The sequence below is a fragment of the Mytilus trossulus genome, chromosome 7, assembly GCF_036588685.1.
Source record: "Mytilus trossulus isolate FHL-02 chromosome 7, PNRI_Mtr1.1.1.hap1, whole genome shotgun sequence".
Taxonomy (NCBI): domain Eukaryota; kingdom Metazoa; phylum Mollusca; class Bivalvia; order Mytilida; family Mytilidae; genus Mytilus; species Mytilus trossulus.
This window is the reverse complement of record NC_086379.1, coordinates 9,051,296-9,069,808: the sequence shown is the minus strand read 5'-3', so window position 1 is coordinate 9,069,808 and position 18,513 is coordinate 9,051,296. Positions and strand designations below refer to the sequence as shown.

The window sequence follows — 18,513 nt, the reverse complement described above, 5'->3', positions numbered from 1 at the left end:
TTGAATTGTAATTTCCTGTAAATATGCACATCTACATCGTATGTCCTTATTATCTTAAAAGGTTTCATGAAATTCTGTTGCGTGGTTTGAGAGTAGTTCAGATGACAAACTGTTGCAGTAGTAAATTGAGGCAAATAAGTTCAAAGGGGCATAACTCCTTGAAATAAAATTGAATTGTAATTTCCTGTAAATATGCACATCTACATTGTATGTCCTTATTATCTTAAAAGGTTTCATGAAATTCTGTTGCATGGTTTGAGAGGAGTTCAGATGACAAACTGTTGCAGTAGTAAATTGAGGCAAATAAGTTCAAAGGGGCGTAAGTCCTAGAAAAAAAAGAAGCATAATTTCCTGTCAATAGGCAAATCTACATAGTATGTATGTCCTTAGTTTAATAAAATTATAATTAATCTTAAAATGTTTCGATTAATTTAAACATTATTATCTAAAATAAGGTTTCATGAAATTCTGTTGTGTGGTCTGAGAGGAGTTGCGATGTCAAGAAAGAGGACTGACAGATGGAAAGAAGGACAGACAGACTGACGGGTCAAAAACATACCCTCCAAAACTTGGTTGTGTGGGGTATCAAAAGTAAAACTACAGGAGACTTTGTAACAAGATCAATGTATTCTAAGAGGAGATAACTGAATTAGTAACTAATGTTTCATTCATTTAGTCAAACTTTCTATTAACAATGGCTTTTCTTCAGTTAAGAAATTGTGTACAAGTTGGTAAACATTCTCCTCACACCTTTTCACTTGTTTTTCAATTGTCATTTTAAAATCTTCTTTCACACCTTTGTTAACGCCTCTTGTTACTGTTCTTTGCCTGAAATAAAGAACATTTTCTGTTGTAGTTTTATCCAAGATTATAACTTCCTTATATTCCAATATGTACTTGGAAAAGGGGAGGTATAGAAATTGAGAGTTCAAGCTACTAAACTCTGTAAACTCATATATATGCATAAGTCAATAAGAAAAAAAAACAAATTCAATATTTGTTTTCTTATTTCTCTTTTAAATCTGGAATGGTTGCACAAAATATTACATCTCACAATCGAAATTACTCTATAAATTCATACAAATAGAAAAAATACAAGCATTCTGTGAGTATTGCATGGCAATACATAGTCCCCTATCAGTGTCATATGGTATTTTGAATCCCATGGTAAAATGACCCGGGGTCAAAATACCGCTATGGTAAATTGACCCCCCCTGTATGGAAAATTATATCCCCATGGTAAATTGAACCCCCTGTTTTTTTCATCCTAGATGATTATTAGGACATTATACATTATTCTAAAGCTAATCATAGATTAAAAGATCATTCATACAAGAAGGGGAGGTACATTTTCATTGATTGATTAAAAGAAATATCTGCTGGATATAAGTGCTCTGAAGTCTTTACCAACAAAATGTCACTCAAAATACTTCTTGACTCATTATAACTAGACCATGTAGCTTGAATGCTTTAATTAATTGTAAGTAGGTTGAATGCTTTAATTAATTGTAATGATAACATATGTATGTATATATATGTATAAGGGTAGTTTTGATTTTCCATGGTAAAAAGGGGGAGGGGGTAAAATTACCATGGCTCATACATCGCTCAGGGTAAAATATTTGTCATAAAGGGCCAACCCATGGTAAAATCACGATATATTCAAGCCCCCATGAATTATTTCTTAATTTTGTTATGGTGACGTTCCCTCGTCAAGCAAAATAAAAATGAGAATGAGGTCGAGTAGAATGACATAAGCTTCTTAACATGAGCCATCTGTGAGAGTACTTACAAGACATGATGAACACAAAAATAAACAGATGGATGGAAACCTCATATTTATATGTCATCTCAACGTATCCCTCAGTGGACAACAATAGTCATTAATGGAATCAATGGAATACACTGACTACGTTCCTGCTCAACATGAGAAAAGTCAGAAATATTGCTCATGCTGTGACAAGAGAATGTGAATATGTAAAAAGTCCATCTACCAATTACTAATTTAATTCTGTTAAAATACATACTTTTAAAACAAATTACTTCCCTTTGTCTATTGTAGACTAATTCCATACCAGAAAAAAATGGATTTTGACCAAACAAAGCATAATAAGCTGAAAGTGATATATTGGTGTTTTAAAAAATGTTTTTGAAAAAAACCTTCTAGTATCAAAAGTATTAATCGATTGTTATCAAATGTAATTAAAACATTTGAAAAACATGATAGGTTTATAGACACATTATGTACAGATAAAGGAGTAGGTCCGGTAAGGACCGATTTTGGCCTCAAATTTCAGTTTCATCTGACGAAAGATTTTGACCACTTTTTAAACACATAAGTGTCTATTTCATATGATTCAATTAATTTATGTGCAAGATTTTAACTTATTAAGTCATTAAAAACGATCTGATTTAAGCTCAAATATGAAATATCTACCAAATATCCGAAAAAATGTCACTTTTCAGATGGTTTTTGTCAAAAAAGAAAGTGGCCGCATCCGTGTTCATCCTCAATCTTTACATATATTATGTATAATCATCAAATACAACTTCCATTTCAATATTTTGGATGAACACGAATGCGGCCACTTTTGTTTTACCCGGAAACCGTCTAAAATTTAACTAAAATGCTGGAATTGTGAAGATTTCAGTAATTTAGCACGACCTTATGGTGCTAGTACCCAATATATGTGCATTGTATTGTCAAAAACAGTCCATATTTATGTAGCAGAACCATTCTACTATCCAATAACTAAGTAAAAGTTTATATTTTAACAATTTTGTAAAACCGCTATATTTTGGGGCCAAAAAGAGGTCTTAACGGACCTACTCCTTTGCTCTTTTTCTGCTTGCTCTCCGAAGTAAAATAAAATTCATAACCATCCTAAGGGAGACAGCTAAAAAGGGGATCTCTAATAACAGGGTCAATAATGGGAATGGGCAATCAGAGAACATATTCTTAGTTCACCATTACACCGATATTCAATAACCATCAACCAACTGGTGATGGCATCTGTAAAACTTTTATTTCAACTTTCAAACTAGAAACCCTTCAATAGCTAGCTCCCTTGTAAGCAGCCCATACCAATCATGGAAATCATGATAAGAAATGTAAACTCTGCAATATCATATTAACTGGGAGATATAGACTCCATAAGCAGGTGTTCTGGGATGGTGCCACATAGAAATGGAAAGTTCATGTATGTATTTCCCTTAGGGTCGTATGTTAAACTAAGTCCTTCTCTGGCAGGAATGTTGGATGATGGATCACCTACAAAAGGAACATTCATATTATGATTGATTTCATTCCATTCAGTGGTTCTCTAAAAGAAGACATTTGAATGAATTGACCATAGGATCTAATGTTAAACCAAGTCCTACACTGGCAGCCATCTTGGATGATTGATCAGCTCCAAAGTAACAACAGAAGCTTAAGATGAACATTTGTGTCATAGATATAGGAAGATGTGGTGTGAGTGCCAATGAGACAACTCTCCATCCAAATAACAATTTAAAAAAAAAGTAAACCATTATTGTTGACTTATGTTTAGATCTTCTATTTTTTTTGCAGTTTATAGTATATCTCAATCTACAAAGATGTCAGCTCTGAAAATGCATAGAGCACCTCATAAGAAAAATTTAAGCAATGCTTGGTTTCATTCCATTCAGTAGTTCTCTAAAAGAAAAACATTTGTTTGTATATTAGCTTTTGGGTCCTTATTCAAATGACGTCCCCAGCTGGCAGCCATCTGAATGATGGGCTAAATGCCATGTTTGGTTCCTTTCAGTGGTTCTCTAAAAGAAGACCTTTGTATTTATTTTTCTTAGGGTCCATAATGTTAAAAGAAGTCTCTCGCTGGCAGCAATCTTGGATGATGGATCAGCTACAAAGTAACAACACTTGGTATAATTCATATTCTAGCAATTTTTTATTTCATTCCATTCAGTGGTTTCTAGCAGAAGTTATTAAAATATTTCTCTGAACGCAGCCTGATACAACCGTGGTGGTTGATCTTTGAACACTTGGGGCAAACTTGGTCACAATATTCAAGCTTGATACTGTCTGAATCTGGATTGTGATCAAATCTTTTACATTATATTGGTTTTTGACAAAAATTAAATATGGTCAAAGATCTTTGTAACAAACTTCAGTTAATTATTTATATGATTTATTTTACACCTAGGACTATATTTTATGTTATCTCTTATTTTCACTAACACCGGTAATCTAGTCAAGCAGACCTTGTTTATCACGTGATTACGCACCTATTGAAATTTAACAGGTGAGTCTCAAATCAGTCGGCACATGATCATTGAGAGTAGCACACGTTTGTGCAGTTGGGTTTGTGGTTTAGATAGCAATTTGGACATTATAATTGTCAGGACAGGACATGGATGTCCAAAGGCTAATTGAAACAACACTCAGGGGTTTTTAGGCCCGGTTTTAGTGTGCGTTGGCACGTTGCTAATTGTCGACTGGTCGGAGATAATGGTGTCGATGAATTAATGGTGTCGGGATTAAAAATGGTAACAACTCGGTGATATATTGGTTGGAGTTACAACGCATGGAGGCGGTGATAAATTTATAGTCCGTTTCTATTTATTTGGAGCAAAAAGTCCGTAAAATTATATACATTTTTAGTTGAGAAATCGAGAAGTCCGTGCAGTATTTATGCAGTTTAAAGCAGTTATAGTTTGTTATTCAGCATTATATTTATTCATACAAATTTAGTGTTCTCTTCAATCAATTTAGAAGCAACCAAATATATGTGAAAATTAGTTAATTCGTCCGTTTAATTATAAAGAGAAATTTAAAGGGGAACAACCCAGTTCATCATTTACATCTACAGTACGTACAACGAGGAACGTATCCGGGCAGTGTGCGGAAAGTGTGCAGGCCGAAATTTGTTTGATTTATGTTTATTTCATGACATTTTGTTTTGTTCCGTGTGTGTTTATTTAGTTACATTTGTGTTCTCATTTCATATTACATTTTTTGTTGAATTTACTTTATTTTGTTTTGTTAATTAAATTTATATTTTAATTTGGTTTTGTATGACATTGGCCACCTGACAATTCCCAAAGAACTTACTTCGTTACAATGGTGGCAGCGGTGGGATTGTCACTGTGCCAATTGTTATATTAGAAAATATTGTCAGATAGACAACAGGGATTTTTTTTCTGTTATATATTTTGTTTGAACTTTTATGTTTTATTATTTGTTTACATTATCATTGTATTATTATTTGTATTGTACAGTATGGCAGGAAGTGTATTACCCGCTTGGGTTCCGGAGATGTTAGAGAAGGGTGAAACTTTGGAGACCTGTTTAGAAATGTTGAAAAACATGCAGTCTACTGAGAGAGAAGCTAGGATGGAAGAGAGAGAGATGAGAAAGATAGAGATGGAAAAAGAGGTACGTTTAAAAGAGTTAGAGCTTAGAGAGAAAGAAATGGCTCAAGGTGTTGCACCACCACAGACACATTCAAGTTTGAAGTCGAAACTTCCTAAATTTAAGGAAGGTGAAGACCCAGATGTATTTTTAAGGTCTTTTGAGAAATTGGTGGTTTTGCATAAAATACCCAAGTCTGAGTGGGCCCTTAGATTAGTACCTTTACTTTGTGGGAAAGCTTTAGAGGCATTTTCTAGATTGTCTGAAGAGGACAGTAAAAATTATGATAAAATTAAATCTGCTATTTTATGTAGATACGAGCTTACTGCCGAGGCATACAGGGAGAAGTTCAGAAGGGAACGCCAGTCTTCGGATGAGTCATTTAAGGAATTTTCAGTCAGACTAGTAGGTTTTCTTAGACATTGGTTGGAGCGTGAGTTGATAGGCACTGATTTTGATAGATTTGTTGATTTAGTTACTAGAGAACAGTTAATGGTAAGTTGTAATAAAGAGCTCAAACTTTGGATCAAGGAACAGAAACCGAAAACAATTGATGAGTTTGTAGACAAAGCTGAGGCTTTTCAGCAAGCACATAAAGATGAACAGGTAAGTTCTAAATCAGTTGGGAGAATTGACACCGACCAAAATAAACAACAAGGTAGATATAACCAATCAAAAGGAAGACAACCTGACACTAGGACTTGTTTTATTTGTAAGAACATTGGTCATATAGCTACGCACTGTCCTACAAGGACGAACCGGTCAAAAGAGGATAATTTTAAGCCAGGTAAGTTTGGTTTGTGCATACAGAGTAGACAGGAGTATAGAGTAGATGATTATATTAGTGGTGTGACTGTTAAGTTGCCTGGTGTTTCATGTAATGGCGACAAGGTACAGGTACATGGACTTGATATAGTAGAAGGTAAGATCGATAGTGATAAAATCTCAGTTTTGAGAGATACAGGTTGTTCTACTGTATTTGTTCATAGTAGGTTTACTAACCCAGATTGTCTTACAGGTCAGACTAGAGACATATGTTTAGCAGATGGTTCAGTGAAGCAGTGTCCAGAAGTATGTATTAATATTTCTACTCCTTATATTTCAGGTGATATTATTGCATTGATCTTAGATACACCGTTTGCAGATCTGATTGTTGGAAACTATGTGAACACATCAGTACCACATAGTGTCGATGGTTTATCAGTGACTAGTGGAGAAGATATTTTTGTTTCAGGTGACTCAGTCCCATGTCATGCAGTTGAGACTCGATCTCGAAAGAAGAAGCAGGATGAAGCAGATATTATGATTGATCAGACGAATGTTCAGCGTAGTAGCGATATACCTATATCTCATTCTATAGATTTTTCAGACGTATGCCATGATTTTAAGATTTGTGATAGGAAGCAGTTGATTGAGTTACAGAAGACAGATGAAACTTTGGATAAGGTAAAATCTTATGTAAGTGATGTGCATGATAACCCAGCATCTTATTTTATATATAATTCAGATTTACTATATAGAGTGTATACTAAGCCAAGTGGTGAAGTTATTCAGCAAATTGTATTACCAAGCAAGTTGAGAGGAACAGTTCTTTCGTTGGGACATGATATTCCGTTGGCAGGTCACCTTGGGAATAAGAAAACAAGAGACAGAATCATGCAGCACTTTTTCTGGCCAGGTATATTTAATGATATTGCCGAATACTGTAGGTCTTGTCCAGATTGTCAGATAGGTACATCGAAGGGTAGAGTACCACGTGCTCCATTGATTAGCATACCACCTATGGATGAGCCATTTCAGCGCATTGCTATTGATTTTGTTGGCCCTTTGCCTATGACTGATGACAAAAACCGTTATATACTTGTTTGCGTCGATTATTCCACTAAATATCCAGAAGCAATTCCTTTAAAAGACCAAGAAGCTTCTACAGTCGCTAATGCTCTTATAAGTTTATTTTCTAGAGTTGGAATACCCAGGGAGCTGTTGACAGACCAAGGCAGTAACTTTATGTCAGAGCTGATGGTTGAGGTATGTAGACTATTAAAGATAAGTAAGTTACGCACTAGTCCTTATCATGCTATGTGTAATGGACTCTGTGAAAAGTTTAACGGTGTACTGAAGAAAATGTTGAAGGCATATGCACGACAGACACCAAAAACATGGGATGCATATATCCCCTACTTATTATTTGCATATCAGGAGGTACCAAATGAGAGTACTGGTTTCTCACCGTTTGAATTGTTATATGGCAGGCACATTAGAGGACCTCTAGCAGTACTTAAAGAAGAGTGGGAAGAGCCTAGTACATGTCAAAACTCTGTGTTGAGTTATTTATTAGACACTAGAGAAAAGTTGAGAACAATGGCTGAGTACGCCATTGAAAATGAAACAAAAGCGAAACAAAGACAGAAGTTTTATTATGATAGAAAAGCTAGAGACAGAAAGATTGAAGTTGGTCAAAAGGTGCTTATATTATTGCCTACACATACATCAAAGCTGTTAGCGAGTTGGAAAGGACCATTTATAGTGACTGATAAAGTTAGTCCTGTTGACTATAAGGTCAAGGTTAGAGGAAAAGACAAAGTATTTCATGTAAATATGTTGAAGTTATGGCATGAGCGGGTAGATAATGATCTTGATAATAATGTCACAACAGATATTGCTGCGTGCTTAAATGTAATTTCAGGTCTTAACACAGATGAAGGCACAGATGATAGTGAGATGACTACAGATATAACTCCAGTGTTGAAAAGCAAAGAAAATGTAGATGACGTTACGATCTCACCAGAATTGACAACTGTCGAAAAACAGCAGCTTAAAGAATTATTATCAGAATATGAAGACATCTTTAGTGACGTACCTAAGGTAACAAATATTATAGAACATAGAGTAGTTACAAAAACAGATGAACCGATTTACCAACGTCCGTACCCACTACCATACGCACTTAGAGATAAGGTCAGAGAAGAGATTGACAATATGTTAGCTGCAGGTATAGTTGAGCCGTCTGACAGTCCGTATGCAGCTCCGATAGTACTGATCAAGAAAAAAGACAACACACTTAGATTTTGTGCCGATTATCGTTCATTGAACAAACAGACTATCTTTGACCCGATTTTTATGCCACGCATGGATGAGGTACTGAATAAAGTCAGCAGAGCACGATATATCAGTAAACTTGATTTAACTAAGGGCTATTGGCAGGTACCACTTGATAAAGATAGCCGACAGAAGAGTGCATTTATAACGCCGTTCGGACATTATCAGTTTACTGTTACTCCATTTGGTATGATGAACTCAGGTGCTACTTTTGTTCGTATGATGGATAAAGTTCTGGCAGGATACGAGGAATTTGCTGACTCGTTCATTGATGATATTGGTATATTTAGCGATACATGGGAGTACCATATTGAGCATTTAAGGGCAGTATTCGATTCACTGAGACAGGCAAACCTCGTTGCAAAACCGAGTAAGTGTTTATTTGGCTACGATGAGCTTGAGTTTTTAGGACATATTGCCGGCGGTGGCAAGATTAAGCCTGTTCAGGACAAGGTATCTGCTATACATGAATTTCCAGTGCCTGTCACGAAGAAACAGGTGAGATCATTTCTCGGTCTGATAGGTTTCTACAGGAAGTTTATACCACAGTTCTCCGACATATCCGTACCTTTGACTGACCTTACAAAGAAAAACGAACCAAATAAAGTTAAATGGTCAGACACAACACAAAAATCTTTTGACAAGCTTAAAGAATGTATTTGTAGTGACTCTGTATTACGGAGTCCAGATTTTTCTAAAAAGTTTATTTTGCAGACTGATGCGTCCGGTAAGGGTCTAGGTGCTGTACTAGAGCAAGAATTTGATGACGGAAGGCGTCCAATTGTGTTTATCAGCAAGAAACTCTCTGGAGCGGAATGCAACTACGCAGTGGTAGAAAAGGAGTGCTTTGCCATAGTGTGGGCGGTTAAAACTTTGAGAAACTATCTAGAGGGTAAAGAGTTTGCTATTAATACTGATCATGCTCCTTTACAGTGGTTACAGAGGATGAAAACCAGTAACCAACGGTTACTCCGTTGGAGTTTGATACTTCAGGAATTTAATTATACAGTTTTTTACATTGCAGGCAAGACAAACATTGTTGCAGATGTTTTGTCTAGATGTGGCGATATTTAGATAACCCCTGAGTGTGACGTTATTACAGCGTTATTGTGTTAATTTTGGTTTTATTTTAGTGTTACAGGACTGAATTTTTTATGTTTGATGTGTACATATTTGTTTTTTTTTTTTACTGTTATAGCTTAATTTCAGATTTGAAGTTTGTTGTTTCTGGTCGGACTAAATGTTCTTTAGTCTCCTGGAAAGGGACGTTTGTAACAAACTTCAGTTAATTATTTATATGATTTATTTTACACCTAGGACTATATTTTATGTTATCTCTTATTTTCACTAACACCGGTAATCTAGTCAAGCAGACCTTGTTTATCACGTGATTACGCACCTATTGAAATTTAACAGGTGAGTCTCAAATCAGTCGGCACATGATCATTGAGAGTAGCACACGTTTGTGCAGTTGGGTTTGTGGTTTAGATAGCAATTTGGACATTATAATTGTCAGGACAGGACATGGATGTCCAAAGGCTAATTGAAACAACACTCAGGGGTTTTTAGGCCCGGTTTTAGTGTGCGTTGGCACGTTGCTAATTGTCGACTGGTCGGAGATAATGGTGTCGATGAATTAATGGTGTCGGGATTAAAAATGGTAACAACTCGGTGATATATTGGTTGGAGTTACAACGCATGGAGGCGGTGATAAATTTATAGTCCGTTTCTATTTATTTGGAGCAAAAAGTCCGTAAAATTATATACATTTTTAGTTGAGAAATCGAGAAGTCCGTGCAGTATTTATGCAGTTTAAAGCAGTTATAGTTTGTTATTCAGCATTATATTTATTCATACAAATTTAGTGTTCTCTTCAATCAATTTAGAAGCAACCAAATATATGTGAAAATTAGTTAATTCGTCCGTTTAATTATAAAGAGAAATTTAAAGGGGAACAACCCAGTTCATCATTTACATCTACAGTACGTACAACGAGGAACGTATCCGGGCAGTGTGCGGAAAGTGTGCAGGCCGAAATTTGTTTGATTTATGTTTATTTCATGACATTTTGTTTTGTTCCGTGTGTGTTTATTTAGTTACATTTGTGTTCTCATTTCATATTACATTTTTTGTTGAATTTCCTTTATTTTGTTTTGTTAATTAAATTTATATTTTAATTTGGTTTTGTATGACATTGGCCACCTGACAATTCCCAAAGAACTTACTTCGTTACAATCTTACAAATCTATTGTGCAATTGAAGATTTCTTCTTGAAACTTTCCAAAATTTGAAAAAAAAAATCAATTCCTTAAAAAAATTGTACCCCCCCCCCCCTTGGAGCAATATCCCCAAAACTCAATCCCAGCCTTTCCATTGTAGTATGGAACCTTGTAGTAAAATTTCAGAGAAATCCATACTCTATTCTACATGTATGATTTAAAAAAATAAATAAAACCTATCCCCCTTTTTTCCCAAACCTTTGGTTCCAACCCCAATGTTACATTATATATTACATTTGTTGAACCTTCTGAAAAGAATAGACAAGACTGTGAGTGAAGCAAAGCATGCAGTCATATTCCAATTTGACTATAAACACCCTCTATATATGTATTTTTTTTACATAAATGTCTATTGATACATTTTAAAATAGATGTTGTTATGGGTAATATGTATTTCCATGGTAACTATTGAAGTCATCAACTCTTAACAATGTTAATTTAGAGTTAGCTTATGGTTATATGTATTTTCTTATCAGTTATGAAATAATTCAGTACATTTAAACTTAACTCTAAAATTGCAGTATTCTGCAAATAATAACTCCTTTCCAAGGAAAAATTGGTTGCTATGGTGATAAAACTAAAGAAAGTCGCACGCATTCTTCTATTTAATTTGGTAAAGTTGTATCCAAACTTCATAACTACAGTGCTAACTATGCTGTAAACATTTGCACCTTCCTGAGAAAATTTGATCATTTCGCAAAAATTCCAAATTCAGAAAAAGTTGAAAATATGCATTTTTTGGCAAAATTTTTCATGCAATCTTAACTAAAATGAAGCTTAAACCAAGTTGTTTCAATGAAAATTAATAAAAAAAGCTTGATTCTATTCATTATCAGGCTCTGAATTGTAGTGATTTAGCTGATTTTATAAAGATTTTACTATGTTTCACAACCAAAAAATAGAGTGTCTGTTACCGTGGCAACCACTTGTATTTTCCCACTCACATTTATTTTTTGAGCAGTATTCAGTTACTGCTTCTTCTAGGCCATTTATAGATAAAATCCGAAACCCTCATAAATCACATGTATATCATTCTTATAAAGAGCTTATAAAAAAACACAAGTTATTGTCTGGAAACTAGAAACATTTTTCTTTTTGGCCCTTTTTGGCCCCTAATTCCTACATGTTTTGAACAATTAACCCAAAACTCAATCCCAGCGTCCCCTTTGTTATATGGAACATTGTGGTACAATTTCAGAGAAATCTATACAATTACACACAAGTTATTGTCTGGAAACTATAAAAAATGCTTGTTTTTGGCCCTTAATTCCAAAACTGTTGGCCCCTTAACCCCTTGAATGAATCCCAACTTTCTACTTCTGTTTTTAAACATTAATGTGGTACAATTTCAGAGCAATTGAAATACTTAAACACAAATTATTATCCTGAAACTAGAAAAATGCTTGTTTTGAGCCATTTTTGGGCCAATTCCTAAAGGGTTGGGACCAACATACCAAAAATCTATCCCAACCTTCCTTTTGTGGTATTGAATCTGCTGAAAAACTTTCATAAAGATCTATTTTCTTAAACTAAAGTTATTGTCCTGAAACCAATGTGTCTTCAGAAGACACAGATGACGAAGACATCATTCCATTATACAATCCCAATTTTTTTGGGGGGGGTCGTATAAAAATAACAAGAATGTGTCCAAAGTACACAGATGCCCCACTCCCACTATCATTTGAACTTCAACTTCATCAAAAACTACCTTGACCAAAAACCTTAACCTGAAACTTCCACTTTCAATTTCTATGTTCGTTGGACCATGAAATTGGAGCAAAAGTCTAATTTGGCGTTAAAATTAGAAAGATCATATCATAAACAATAAGTGTACTAAGTTTCAAGTTGATTGGACTTCAGCTTCATCAAAAACTAACTCGACCAAAAACTTTAACCTGAAGCGGGACAGACGGACACACGGATGGGCGAATTAACAGACCAATAAGCCAAAGCACAGAGCAGAAAACATAATGCCCCTCTACTATCGTCGGTGGGGCATACAAAAAGTTGGCCTTTTGAGCCAGGTGAGCTAAAAAGTGGATCTCAATTTTCCATAGTTACTTTTCCATTTCTGTGTAGCAGCATTGCAGCATTTCAAGGCTTGATTTCCAATCATGTTTTTTTTTTTAATGCAGCTTACAAGGAAGCTATTGCATCATTGATCCCAATAGTAGTTTTGATGTCATGCACTTTAAAATTATGGACTCCTTTGATTTTAACTGTTGTTTTCTTTACTAATTAAGGACCTTTAGTATCTTCTCCCTCCATTCAGGGCGGATCAAGAGGGGGGTATTTGGACGATCAATGCATTTGAATGGGGACATGTAATTGGAATCTCTCCTTTGTCCTGGTTTAGGAACCCCCTTTTTAAAATGGCTGGATCCGCCCCTGCCATTTCACACTTTGGTGAGTCAACTGATGAAAGTTGTAAAATATTACACCTCAATGAAAATACTTACTGGGCAATAATCTTTGTACTGGTTGGCAATATATCTAAACTGACTTTTCCTCCTTCTATGGACTTCAATAATGCTAATTCTTCTAAAATATCAATATCTGTGACAGTTAAGGATAAACAAAATCTCTAAATAAGCACTGGATTGACAAAAGGTAAAAAATCATGCAAATCAAAAGGGACATTACTTTGACCTATTCAAGCCAATTTGATAAACTTTCAGGAAAAAGTATCACAGCAAAGATGATTTATTTTCTATTGATAAAGGTTTACAACTCTGAAATTAAAATATTGGAAATGATTAAAAACAAATAGGAGCTTCTTATATCAATCTTTACTTTATATCATGGATATAAAAGCCATTATATCAAAATTACATTGGAATTGGTTAAAGCAAACCATTATTTGCATACAAAGTATTGTCATACAAACAATTCTCATACAGTCTAATGGACTGACTGATGGCAAACTCTCTAAACCATAAAATGTCATTTAAAAAAAGGGCATATAAAATGACAAAATTTTAAATTGTCATTATCAATTAGACATCTCTATCCTGTCAATCCAAAGAGGGTTAAAATTGTCCCTAAGATTTACTCTTTTTTTTTAATCTGGCCAAAAAACTACAAATTTTACATTGAAAAGGCTGCAACAAATCAATTAATACAACATTACTTTAACATAGCATTATAAACTAGACATCATTCAGATGGGTGCCATCAAAGTGGGCCTGAAATGAATAACTTGTACATAAGACATGAGGTTGTCAACTGATACCCAAGTTTTTTATATCTTACCCTCTGACCTAGGAAGTTGTACAAATGTTATGAAACACCCTCTGGTGTTGGATAAAATATATGTCAAGTATAAACTTTGAAATCATAAGGGTTCTGAAGATAAAGAGCTGCATGACACAAGCTTGATTATAGGACTAGGGGTCAACTAAACCTAAGATTTTACCTTGACCTTTGACCTAAGAAGTTGTACATTGTACATACATTATGACACACCCTCTGGTGTTGGTTGATATACATGTCAAGTATAAACTTTGAAATCATAACAATTCTAAAAATAGAGGGCACTCAATACTTTGGACATGAGGTTGACAACTGAAACAAGTTTTTGACCTTGACCTTTGACCTAACAAGTTGTACAAACATTATAAGACACTCTCTTGTGTTGGTTAAAATACATGTTAAGTATAACTTTTGAAATTATAATGGTTCTCAATATATAGAGCCAACACAATTTGTTAATGATGACGGGACAAACAGACAGACAGACAAACTGAACTCAAGAGTTTTTTACTATGACTTTCAACGAAGGAAGTTGTACAAACAGTATATCACACCCACTAGTGTTGGTTAATATACATGTCAAGTATAACATATGAAATAATAAAGGTTCTCAAGATATAGAGTGGACACAATTTGTTGGCTGGCTGGCCCTGACTACACAGTTCTGGCCCTTTAAATGGTCCTATTTTTGTTGCAACATCAGTTGTGGTCCAAGTTTTCCATATTTTATACCTGTATTTTAAACAGAACACATTGGCCACATTATTCAGACAATAGTTGAGTTTTGGGATTCAGTATAAACCTTTAGTTTTTAAATATCTATTTATAGTGGATTGGAAAACAAGCAACTTATATTAATCCCTATCCACTTTGCAGGTATGAGTGCTGCCTTGTAGTGGCATTAGCCTGCTCTTTTTTGAAAGGGTGTCTTTTAGGTGCAAGAGATATTGTTCTCTCTTAACAGGGGTCAGACATTTATCGTCCATTTAGATGGACTATCATCGTTTCCTCAAATGGTATCAAGTGAGAGCCGAAAATTCAGTCTCTGCAATTTTCATCCTGGAATGGGATTTGAACCAGGAACTTTTGTGTTAGTAGTCCAAAGCACTAACCACTACACCAATCTGACAGAATGCTTTTTAAGTTAATTAATATGAAAATCTTTCAAGACTAAATTTGTAATAACACATGCCTGGGTTTGAGGTACCTGTAAACTTATTAAAATTTGAATTCATAAAATGGATACTAATCACATAATTAAAGAAAAAGTTGTATGTTAAACTGCCTTGTGCTTTGATCTTTTGCATCACTTGATGAAACAAATCTGTATGTTTTGGCCAATCATACTGCAGCAATATAATCATGTGACCCAGTGCCATATCATCACATTTTCCTGAAAATATCTTCTCCTGTAAAACAAAAACAATATATAAATATTCTATCATATTCATTTATGAGTCTTCATTTTTGATTTTCTAAATGTGTTATTTAAGATCTTGTATTGCTGTTCTTGATACGTATAGTGGTAAATTATGGCACAGGACGTTTCATAGGACATTTGTGCTTTTTGCTAGGGACAATGCCCTTTCAAACTAGAGGCTCTAAAGAGTCTGTGGCTCATCTTGGTCTATAATACTATATGCATATTCAACAAAGACACTCTCCAACATTATAGACTAGAATAGAATTCTTAAAAAAAATTGTCTGTTTTTAAGTGCTGATAATTTTTTCTGTTTTGTTTCTCATTATCTTCTTTTGTTTTTGCTCACAACAATAAAGAGAGGTTATAAACAAGAATGTGTCCCTAGTACATGGATGCTCCATCCCCACTATCATTTTCTATATTAAGAGGACCCTGAAAATTGGATAAAAATGCTAATTTGGCATTAAAATTAGGAAGATCATATCATAGGGAACAGTTTTTGTGTACTTGGTTTCAAGTTGATTGGACTTCAACTTAATCAAAAACTACCTCGACCAAAAACTTTAACCTGAAGTGGGACAGAATGGACATACAAACTGATGCACAGACCAGAAAACATAATAACAAGTTAGCTAACAACCCCGCTGCAGCTGCCGGCTACTATCCCTATGTTGAGCTTTCTGCGACAAAAGTCGACAAAAAACCTGCAAAAATCTAGTTAACTTCTGCAATCTGTATAAATGACACTGGAAAGTCTGGATTAAGCTTTCTCATGTTTTACTGATTTTTCCTGACAAATGGAATGCATTCTCTTATTAACCTTACCTTCAAAGAAGCAACTAATAACTTAATACAATATGGAAAAATCTGTGATTCTTTACACAACGTTAACACAAGGTGGCGTGAACACCCTTCAGGAACATTAATCTGGGACTGATCTGTTATGTTGCTTGGATTACTGTCTTGCAATCCTGATATTGTATCTAGCACCAGTTCACAGACTTTCTAATCAAATATAAAACAAATAAAACTACACATTCAATACATTACAACTCTACAAACATCTCTTATTAAAGTCATCATATAACACATTTTCAACAATATATATGTAAAATAAGGCGATATGTTAAGTAAGATTGCCAACGAGACACATATCTATCAGAGACCAAATGTTGTAGGTCACTGTACAGCCTCCAACAATGAGCAAAACTAGTAAATCAAAGCAACATAAAAAAAAACCTGACATGAAAAAATATATAACAATGAGAAATTAATCAATCAAATAAAATTCAGTTGAAATTTAGGTCCTTGACTCATCAGATCAATGTAAAGTTCAATAAGCGTATAATAGTATTCATGATACTGATAGCTAGTTCAAAGCAACTGTTAGTAACTTCTAGTACTCTTAGATCTGTACTTATTGTTTGGTTTGTTGTGGGAATATATAAATGTGCAGCCACTTCCAGTCTGTGCTTTTGTTAGTTGTATTTCTGCTTTATATCAATCTGATTTGTAAAACCTTTTCAACTGATTTTTATAGTTTGTTTATATATTGTACTGTAACACCACCGTTCTTGGTTAGGAGAGGGTGGGGGATTAGCAAACATGTTTAACCCTCCTACATTCTGTATGTGCCTGTCCCAAGTAAGGAGCATGCAAATTCAGTTATTGCTGTTTGTGGGGTTGCCTTTGGTAACTATTGTGTTGTCTATTATTTTCAGGTACATGTTACTATGGGTTTAGTTAATAGTGAAGACATTAGAATAGACAATATAATCTACATTGAACATGTTGAAGCCTGTAATAATTTATATTGAACATGTTGAATCCTGTAATAATTTCTATTGAACATGTTGAAGCCTGTAATAATTTATGTTGAACATGTTGAAGCTTTTTATAGTTTATATTGAACATGTTGAAGCTTGTAATAGTTTATATTGAACATGTTGAAGCCCTTAATAATTTATATTGAACATGTTGAAGCCTGTAATAGTTTATATTGAACATGTTGAAGCCCGTAATAATTTATATTGAACATGTTGAAGCCTGTAATAATTTATGTTGAACATGTTGAAGCTCTTTATAGTTTATATTGAACATGTTGAAGCCCGTAATAATTTATATTGAACATGTTGAAGCCCGTAATAATTTATATTGAACATGTTGAAGCCTGTAATAATTCATATTAAACATGTTGAAGCCCGTAATAATTTATATTGAACATGTTGAAGCTCGTAATACATGTAATAATTTATATTGAACATGTTGAAGTGGGTAATAATTTATATTGAACATGTTGAAACCTGAAATAATTCATATTGAACATGTTGAAACCCGTAATAATTTATATTGAACATGTTGAAGCTCGTAATAAATTATATTGAACATGTTGAAGCTCGTAATAATTTACATTGAACATGTTGAAACCTGTAATAATTTATATTAAACATGTTGAAGCTCGTAATAAATTATATTGAACATGTTGAAACTTGTTATAATTTCTATTGAACATATTGAAACTCGTAATAATTTATATTGAACATGTTGAAGATCGTAATAATTCATATTGAACATGTTGAAGCTCGTAATAATTTATATTGAACATGTTGAAGCTTGTAATAGTTTATATTAAACATGTTGAAGCCCGTAATAATTTATATTGAACATGTTGAAGCCCGTAATAGTTTATATTGAACATGTTGAAGCCCGTAATAATTTATATTGAACACGTTGAAGCTCGTAAAAATTCATATTGAACATGTTGAAGCTCCTGATAATTTATATTGAACATGTTGAAGCCCATAATAGTTCATATTGAACATGTTGAAGCTCTTAATAATTTATATCGTAATAATTTATATTGAACATGTTGAAGCCCATTATAGTTTATATTAAACATGTTGAAGCACGTAATAATTTATATTGAACATGTTGAAGCTCGTAATAATTCATATTGAACATGTTGAAGCTCGTAATAATTTATATTGAACATGTTGAAGCCGGTAATAGTTTATATTGAACATGTCGAAGCCCATAATAATTTATAATGAACATGTTGAAGCTCGTAA

General features: G+C 34.0%; 1 protein-coding gene across 1 annotated transcript in view; it reads right to left on the bottom strand.

Moving 5' to 3' along the window:
* Positions 1-605: 605 nt before the first annotated feature.
* Positions 606-18,513, bottom strand: part of LOC134724592 (integrator complex subunit 10-like) — an 85,879-nt gene continuing 67,971 nt past the window's right edge. The window contains exons 14-17 of the mRNA XM_063587705.1: positions 16,271-16,450; positions 15,269-15,431; positions 13,230-13,326; positions 606-828 (exon numbers count right to left, since the gene is read on the bottom strand). Coding sequence (XP_063443775.1) covers positions 669-828; positions 13,230-13,326; positions 15,269-15,431; positions 16,271-16,450 — 600 coding nt within the window. The 3' untranslated portion in view covers positions 606-668. The remainder of the gene's footprint in view (positions 829-13,229; positions 13,327-15,268; positions 15,432-16,270; positions 16,451-18,513) is intronic.